The 9,883-nt window shown below is 41.9% G+C and overlaps 1 protein-coding gene across 1 annotated transcript; it reads left to right on the plus strand.

The window, feature by feature from the left end:
* Nucleotides 1–832: 832 nt before the first annotated feature.
* Nucleotides 833–1,321, plus strand: LOC127340667 (BTB/POZ and MATH domain-containing protein 5-like). Its single transcript, XM_051366404.1, has one exon. The coding sequence runs from the start codon at nucleotides 833–835 to the stop codon at nucleotides 1,319–1,321; it is 489 nt and encodes a 162-aa protein (XP_051222364.1).
* Nucleotides 1,322–9,883: the final 8,562 nt, after the last annotated feature.

Consider the following 9,883-nt stretch of genomic DNA (forward strand, 5'->3'; position numbering starts at 1 on the left):
GCCCGTCCTCAGCCACCGCAAGCTTGGGGAGGTCCACGGCCGCCTTGCCGCCCGCTCCGGCCTTGCGCTCGTCGTTCTCCATCACGTCCAGTTGCTCCAGGTTCGCCAAGCCCTGCTCGAGGAGGCTCGCCTCCTCCTCCTCCTTGTCGGGGCTGGGCATCTTCTAGTTAGAACTCCTTGTCGAAGAAGCCGTGGCTCAGGCTTTGATTGCGGTGGGGAAGGAGAACACCACCACATCTATATAGCCTAGCGAGCCCTAAGCAGTACCGTACCCGTGTCCGTGTGGCAGTGGCACACGAACTCCGACTTCTGCGTCCAATCTTTCTCTATCCATGGCCTTAAGCAGTACCGTACCCGTGTCCGTGTGGCAGTTGTTAGTACGTTTTCCTAAATATTTACTATTTAGTCAACCTTTACCAACTTTAACTTTGACTAAACCCAAAACACAATCTACTACGTAGATGCTAATGGAGCGAGTACTAACCTCAATGCATACGGTTAGATAAAAGTCTCCAGATGTAAGGACACTGTCAAAACTGAAACACTTACAATGGAGTCACCCTCGCCCACGGACATTGGTTATGACTCCTTGACCGATACGCCTCCTAAATCAGAGTTTGGACTCATAACTACAGGATTCCTCTCTACTCCAAGTCACCGACTCGGAATCGAATCAATCGATCCTCGTAGAGGTACAGTCTGTCCTCCGCTTTTCTTCAGAGAATAGCTTCCTTACAAATTAATACGGCCAGGTTCCCTTCAAGCCAGGAAACAGACTTCTCCATCAGAACCAGACCCGTGGCCTTGTATTTGATCGTCCGCCAACTCTGCCATGGGAAACATCAACTCTTGCTGGGCTGCTGAGCCGCCGGTCGCCGAGACGTTGTCGAGCTGCGTTACAAAGACCACAACCGCCGCGCACAATTTCACGGTGACAAACTACTCGCTTCTCAAGGGCATGGGCGTCGGCAAGTTCGTCAGTTCCAGGCCGTTCAGCGTCGGCGGCTACAGTTGGCAGATCAGGTTCTACCCTGACGGAGACGACCAGGAACATGCAGGCTACGCGGCGGCCTTCTTATGTCGTTGTGATGGCCTCGCAGCAACCGGCGTGCAGACCAAGTACACATTAAGCTTGCGGCGCAACAAGGATGGCAAAGTACACCGTGATTCTAAGTGCTCCAGCAAGCTCGTAACATGTAATTTTCAGCAAGTGGGTGCTGGCTGGGGCTTTTCCGATTTTATAGAGAAGTCTAAGCTGCAAGAAGACTGTTTCACGATCAGGTGCGACTTGACCGTCATAGGAAAAACCATCATCCTATAGAAGATTGTCGGCATGGCGCGCGGAGTACTTCTCTTTCAATTAATGGTGTCTGGAACTTCAGGTCGAAGATGCTAGCCTAGTTGTTTTTGGATATGTAAACTCGGTTATCTAAAGAGTCCTAGATAGTTTGTTTAGAACTTCAGTTGTCAGGTCTGAGTCTTAAACCAGACCACGGCGTTTGCATTGTGAAATATTATCAGGAATACATGAAATAACATATAATACATCCGTTCTAAAATAAGTGTCTCAACTTTTTTAGATACGGATGTATCTATAGCTAAAATCCGGCTAGATACATCTATATTTAGATAAAAGTGAGACACTAATTTTAAAAGGAGGTAGTACCATGTTTATAACCGGGTAATGGGGCTTATATATCGTGTGCGGGGTCTTTGGACAGCGACATCATTCACACAAATATATCTTGTGCAATGCTCCTGATATCCCAAATAGCTATTTCCCGAGAAGTGACATCGTTAACAATTCAGATTATGTGAGCCGTGCGGGACACACAACATATCCACCTTAACGCGGGACCCCCAGCTCTTCCACAAGAGCGCGGGACCCATCACATATCTGCAGGACCCACAACTTATTCAACTTAGCTTTAGTACAAGACGGGAGCAGCAATCACCCGTTCTTCCTCTTCTTGTTCTTCTTATTCTCATGCGACGAATCACGACAATAGCGGCTAGCGAGAGATGTCGAGTTCCACTTCAGCCTCCCACTCCTCATGACACGGTATGGTGCAATGGCGGTGACAAGATGCCCTGACTGCCCATGCATCACGCCGATAAAGTGGTAGGTTACTATAAAGGAGGAGAATGGCAACTATAGATGTGAGTTTGTGAAATGATAGAGCAAGCCAAAGGTGAGAAAGGTTAGATCTGAGTTCTTTCCGAGCCTTTTGATACGTCTCAAACGTATCTATAATTTCTTATGTTCCATGCTTGTTTTATGACAATACCTACATGTTTTGTTCACACTTTATATCGTTTTGATGCGTTTTCCGGAACTAACCTATTGACGAGATGCCGAAGGGCCAGTTGCTGTTTTCTGCTGTTTTTGGTTCCAGAAATCCTAGTAAGGAAATATTCTCGGAATCGGACGAAATCAACGCCCAGCATCCTATTTTTTCACGAAGCTTCCAGAACACCCGAGAGCCGCCAGAGGGGAGCCCTGGTGGGCCCAGATAATAGGGTGGCGCGGCCAGGGCCTGGGCCGCGCCCCCCTACTGTGTCACCACCTCGTCAGCCCTCCGACTCCGCCTCTTCGCCTATATAAAGGTCCCTGACCTAAAACCTCGACACGAAAAAGCCACGGTACGAGAAACCTTCCAGAGCCGCCGCCATCGCGAAGCCAAGATCTGGGGGACAGGAGTCTCTGTTCCAGCACGCCGCCGGGACGGGGAAGTGCCCCCGGAAGGCTTCTCCATCGACATCACCGCCATCTTCATCAACGCTGTTGTCTCCCATGAGGAGGGAGTAGTTCTCCATCGAGGCTAAGGGCTGTACCGGTAGCTATGTGGTTAATCTCTCTCCTATGTACTTCAATACAATAATCTCATGAGCTGCCTTACATGATTGAGATTCATATGATGATGCTTGTAATCTAGATGTCATTATGCTAGTCAAGTGGATTTTACTTATGTGATCTCCGGAGACTCCTTGTCCCACGTGTGTAAAGGTGACAGTGTGTGCACCGTGTGGGTCTCTTAGGCTATATTTCACAGAATACTTATTCACTGTTATGAATGGCATAGTGAAGTACTTATTTATATCTCTTTAAGATTGTAATGTGTTTTGTATCACAATATATCTGTGTGCTACTCTAGTGATGTTATTAAAGTAGTTTATTCCTCCTGCACGGTGTAATGGTGACAGTGTGTGCATCGTGTAGTACTTGGCGTAGGCTATGATTGTGATCTCTTGTAGATTATGAAGTTAACTATTGCTATGATAGTATTGATGTGATCTATTCCTCCTTTCGTAGTGTGAAGGTGACAGTGTGCATGCTATGTTAGTACTTGGTTTGGTTATGTTGATCTGTCATGCACTCTAAGGTTATTTAGATATGAACATTGAATATTGTGGAGCTTGTTAACTCCGGCATTGAGGGTTCGTGTAATCCTACACAGTTAGTGGTGTTCATCATCCAACAAGAGGGTGTAGAGTCTAGCATCTATCTATTTATTCTGTTATGTGATCAATGTTGAGAGTGTCCACTAGTGAAAGTATGATCCCTAGGCCTTGTTCCTAAATACTGCAATCATCGCTTGTTTACTGTTCTGCTGCATCTTTACTTCCTGCAATATTACTACCATCAACTGCACGCCAGCAAGCACTTTTCTGGCGCCGTTACTACTGCTCATATTCATTCATACCACTTGTATTTCACTATCTCTTCGCCGAACTAGTGCACCTATTAGGTGTGTTGGGGACACAAGAGACTTCTTGCTTTGTGGTTGCAGGGTTGCTTGAGAGGGATATCTTTGACCTCTTCATCCCTGAGTTCGATAAACCTTGGGTGATCCACTTAAGGGAAACTTGTTGCTGTTCTACAAACCTCTGCTCTTGGAGGCCCAACACTGTCTACAAAAATAGAAGCACCCGTAGACATCAAGCTATTTTCTGGCGCCGTTGCCAGGGAGGTAAGGTAAAAGGTATTCACATCCTCTGACTACTAAGCTATTTCCTAGCACTGTTGCCGGTGTGTGAGTGCTCGAAGCTATTTCCTTTAGATCCTGCAATTGCATCTTTTTGTTTCTTGTTTTTATTTTCACTAGTTAGGCATAATGGAAAACAACAACAAAATTGGTGAGCTTTTTAATCTTTTTCCTGATTTAGAATTGTTTGATGCGAAAATTAAAAAACCTATGGAACCTTATTTGCATGCTAGTAGCAATGTTATTAGTATGAACGCAATTACTACTAATGCTATGGAGAAGTCTAAGCTTGGGGAAGCTAGTTTTCGTGATCTTTTTAGCTTCCCATCTTTAGGGGAGAAAATTTGCTCTGATAATACTTTATCTCCCATATGCGATAACTCTAATGATGCTTGTGATATTTTAAATCCACCTACTGAAAGTATTCCATATAAAATACCTATGAAAATTATTGAACGTGTTATGGATAACCGCTATGAAGGGGATGGAACTGTCCATCCTTGAGATCATTTACTGTTTTTGCATGAATTATGCGGGTTATTCAAGTGTGCAGGTATCTCTATGGATGAAGTGAAGAAGAAATTATTCTCTATGTCGTTGTCTGGTAAAGCGGCACATTGGTACAAACTGCTGAAGGATGGGCATTCTCTTGATTGGAAGGATATTGTGCCTCTATTTTACTCTAAATTCTATCCTCCAAGTGAAATTCACGAAGACCGAAACCGCATATATAATTTCTGGCCTCATGATGGAGAGAGTATTGCTCAAGCATGGGAGAGATTGAAGTCTTTAATGCTCAAATGCCCCAATCATGAGCTTCCTGGTAATATCATCATTGATAATTTCTATGCAAGACTTTCTTTTCAAGATAAAACCTTGCTGGATCTTGCTTGTTCTGGATCATTCACGCGCAATAAAGAAGAGTTTAAATGGGACCTTCTTAATCGGATTCAGGAGAACGCTGAAGATTGGGAGAACGACAAAGGTAAAGAGTCAGGTATAAATTATGATTATGAATGCATTGAAACTTTTATGGATACTGATACAATTCGAAATATGAGTGCTACTTATGGTCTTGACTCTCAAGTTGTTGCAAATCTTTATAAAGCTTTTGCCTCTCATTTTGAATTGCCTAGGAAGAATTTTGATAAGTATCATGAACCTTTCAAAGACACTTGTATGGAAAATGAAATTGTTGTTAAAAATTGCAATAAACATGCTCAAACTTCTGAGAATGCTATTTCTTATAAGCATGTTAATTTTTGTGGAATGCATAGACCCTGTGGAATTAATCAAATCAAAGATGAATATTGTATCCACCATATGAATGAAAAAACTAGAAAGTGGTCTAGGGCTCTAGATGATCTTGGTAAAAAAGTTTGTGCCCTCTATCCTTTTATTTGTGAACTTTGCCACAGAGCGGGTCATTTTAATTTTCAATGCTCCTCCAATGATAATTCGAACCCCATGAGTGCTGCAAATTTGTATTGTGATGATGAAATTACTCCTAATCAGCATGATGAACTTACTTTATTCTTGTGGTGTGAAGAGTTATCAAGAAAAATCTCTTTGTTACATATGAGTGATCTTGATATTGATGATGTCCTGCATGGGTGTTTTTCTTATTGCATTGATAATTGCCATACAAATACTTACATACAAAACATTTTAGAAGATGACACCTTGCCAAAATATGATAGGACCGCTGTGTGTTTTGAACTTATTAATGAAAAGGAGGAATCCTCCCAAGTTTCTTCTATTGTTTCCGGAAATAAATCAGGTTATGTGGAGAAGCCTCCCTTCAAGCCTCTCCCTCCTGAAGAAGGGAACGAGAAGAAGGAAAAGAAGAAGAAGAAGGAAACGAAGAAGAAGAAGAAGAAGAGGGGGAATAAAAAGAAAGAGGTAACGGCATATCCCAGCGTGTATGAGATAACGATAGGTAACCGCAAGTATGTTGCTCCTGATGATTATTATGATAATGAATCTGAATACAATGATCTTCCTATGCCCTTTACCTACATTAGTGATCATGATTTGAAAGAGCACACTACTTTTGATATTGCAAATCTCTGGGAAACTAATTCTGAAAATGATAATGTTAATAATTGCCATAGTATCGGTACTATCCATGCTTCCTCCCATAATGATATAGAAAGCTCTAAGCTTGGGGATGAGGTGTTTGAAAATCCTTTTGCTACTGATCATTATATGTTTGATACATCTCCTTCTAGTAACAATGATGGTATGGTCACAGATGAACATGCTGTGAAAGATAACTATTCTATTTCTTATGATGACACTGTGCCTCCAATCTTTGATGATTATTATAAAGAATGCTATGATATAGGTTATAACTATCCTTATGAAACTTGTCATAGTTATGATTGGATTGCCAAAAACAATTCCCTTAGTATGCAACTTGTTTACCATGTTCAAATTCTTGATAATGATCCTGCTCCAATTACTATTAATGAGAAGAGTTTTTCTTATGCCAAAAATAATGATACTTTTATGCATATGAACCATGATAAGAATGTTTTAAGTGATGGATATATTGTGGATTTCATCAATGATGCTACTGAAAGTTATTATTAGAGAGGGAAACATGGTTATATGCATCTTAATAATATTAAGTTTCCCCTCTTTATGTTGAGAATTTTGAAGTTGCACTTGTATTGCCTTCTTATGCTTGTTACTTTGTTCTTCATGAATTTATTTGTGTACAAGATTCCTTTTCATAGGAAGTGGGTTCGACTTAAATATGCTTTCAACTTGTTTTTTTATGCTCTCTTTTTGCTTCAACTCTCATCCTTGTGCGAGCATCGTTAAAATTGCTGAGCCCATCTTAATGGCTATAAAGAAAGCACTTCTTGGGAGATAACCCATGTGTTTATTTTACTACAGTACTTTTGTTTTATATTTGAGTCTTGGAAGTTGTTACTACTGTAGCAACCTCTCCTTATCTTTATTTTATTGCATTGTTGTGCCAAGTTAAGTCTTTGATAGCAAGGTTGATACTAGATTTGGATTACTGCGGAGAAACAGATTTCTGTCTGTCACGAATTTGGGCAGGGTTCTCTGTAGGTAACTCAGAAAAATCTGCCAATTTACGTGCGTGATCCCCAGATATGTAGGCAACTTTCATTCAATTTGAGCATTTTCATCTGAGCAAGTTAAGTGCCTCTGTAAAATTCGTCTTTACGAACTGTTCTGTTTTGACAGATTCTGCCTTTTATTTCGCATTGCCTATTTTGCTGTGTTGGATGGATTTCTTTGTTCCATTGACTTCCAGTAGCTTTGGGCAATGTCCAGAAGTGTTAAGAATGATTGTGTCACCTCTAAACATGTGAATGTTTGATTATGCACTAACCCTCTAATGAGTTTGTTTCGAGTTTGGTGTGGAGGAAGTTTTCAAGGGTCAAGAGAGGAGGATGATATACTATGATCAAGAAGAGTGAAGAGTCTAAGCTTGGGGATGCCCCGGTGGTTCATCCCTGCATATTTCAAGAAGACTCAAGCATCTAAGCTTGGGGATGCCCAAGGCATCCCCTTCTTCATCAACAACTTATCAGGTTTCTTTTCTTGAAACCATATTTTTATTCAGTCACATCCTATGTACTTTACTTGGAGCGTCTGTTTGTTTTTGTTTTTGTTTTTGTTTTTGTTTTTGTTTTTGTTCGAATAAATGCTTGTGTGGGAGAGATACATGCTCCGCTGGTTCATATGAACACATGTGTTCTTAGTTTTTAATGTTCATGACGAAGGTTGAAACTGCTTCGTTAATTGTTATATGGTTGGAAACGGGAAATGCTACATGTAGTAATTGGTATGATGTCTTGAATAACTTGATACTTGGCAATTGTTGTGCTCATGATTAAGCTCTTGCATCATATACTTTGCACCTATTAGTGAAGAAATACATAGAGCTTGTTAAAATTTGGTTTGCATGATTAGTTTCTCTAGAGTCTAGATATTTTCTGGTTAAGGTGTTTGAACAACAAGGAAGACGATGTAAAGTCTTATAATGCTTACAATATGTTCATATGTGAGTCTTGCTGCACCGTTTTATACTTGAGTTTGCTTCAAACAACCTTGCTAGCCTAGCCTTGTATTGAGAGGAATTCTTCTCGTGCATCCAAATCCTTGAGCCAAAAACTATGCCATTTGTGTCCACCATACATACCTACTACATGGTATTTCTCTGTCATTCCAAGCAAATACTTCATGTGCTACCTGATACGTCTCCGACGTATCGATAATTTCTTATGTTCCATGCCACATTATTGATGATATCTACATGTTTTATACACATTATATGTCATTATTATGCGTTTTCCGGAACTAACCTATTGACGAGATGCCGAAGGGCCAGTTCCTGTTTTCTGCTGTTTTTGGTTCCAGAAATCCTAGTAAGGAAATATTCTCGGAATCGGACGAAATCAATGCCCAGCATCCTATTTTTGGACGAAGCTTCCAGAACACCCGAGAGCCGCCAGAGTAGGGCCCTGTGGGCCCTAGACGACAGGGTGGCGCGGCCCAGGCCTTGGCCACGCCCCCCTAGTGTGTCGTCGCCTCGTCGACCCTCCGACTCCGCCTCTTCGCCTATATAAAGGTCCCTGACCTAAAAACCACGATACGTTCGACAAAACCAGAGAAAACCTTCCAGAGCCACCGCCATCGCGAAACTCCAATTCGGGGGACAGAAGTCTCTGTTCCGGCACCCTGCCGGGACGGGGAATTGCCCCCGGAGCCATCTCCACCGCCGTCTCCACCGCCATCTTCACCGCCATCGCTGTCTCCTTGATGAGGAGGGAGTAATTCACCCCCGGGGCTGAGGGCTCCGCTGTAGCTATGTGGTTCATCTCTCTCTTTATGTGATCTAGTTGAATATCATCTATGTGCTACTCTAGTGATGTTATTAAAGTAGTCTATTCCTCCTCCATGATGTAATGTTGGCAGTGTGTGCATCATGAAGTACTTGGTTTATGCTATGATTGTGATCTCTTGTAGATTATGAAGTTAACTATTACTATGATGGTATTGATGCGACCTATTCCTCCTTTCATAGTGTGATGGTAGAAGTGTGCATGCTATGTTAGTACTTGGTTTGGTTGTGTTGATCTATCTTGCACTCTAAGGTTATTTAAATATGAACATTGAATATTGTGGAGCTTGTTAACTCCGGCATTGAGGGTTCGTGTAATCCTACACAATATTGTTCATCATCCAACAAGAGGGTGTAGAGTAGTCCTATTATGTGATCATTGTTGAGAGTGTCCACTAGTGAAAGCAGGATCCCTGGGCCTTGCTTCCAAGCATCGAATCTCCGTTTGTTTACTGTTTTGTTACATGTTTGCTCGCTGCCATATTTTATTCAGATTGCTATTACCACTCATACTCATCCATATTACTTGCATCTCACTATCTCTTCGCCGAACTAGTGCACCTATACATCTGACAAGTGTATTAGGTGTGTTGGGGACACAAGAGACTTCTTGCTTTGTGGTTGCAGGGTTGCTTGAGAGGGATATCTTTGACCTCTTCCTCCCTGAGATCGATAAACCTTGGGTGATCCACTTAAGGGAAACTTGCTGCTGTTCTACAAACCTCTGCTCTTGGAGGCCCAACACTGTCTACAAGAATAGAAGCACCCGTAGACATCAAGCTATTTTCTGGCGCCGTTGCCGGGGAGGAAAGGTAAAAGGCACTCATACTCCGGTCTCAGGTAAAGTACTTTTCTGTTGCCGTTGTGTGTGTGTGCTCGAAGCTATTTCCTTTAGATCCTGCAATTGCATCTTTTTGTTTCTTGTTTACACTAGTTTGGCATAATGGACAACAATGAGCTTCTTATTCTATTTCCTGATTTAAGACATGGATGGTTTGATGCGAAAATTAAA

The sequence above is a fragment of the Lolium perenne genome, chromosome 1 (genome assembly GCF_019359855.2).
Source record: "Lolium perenne isolate Kyuss_39 chromosome 1, Kyuss_2.0, whole genome shotgun sequence".
NCBI lineage: Eukaryota > Viridiplantae > Streptophyta > Magnoliopsida > Poales > Poaceae > Lolium > Lolium perenne.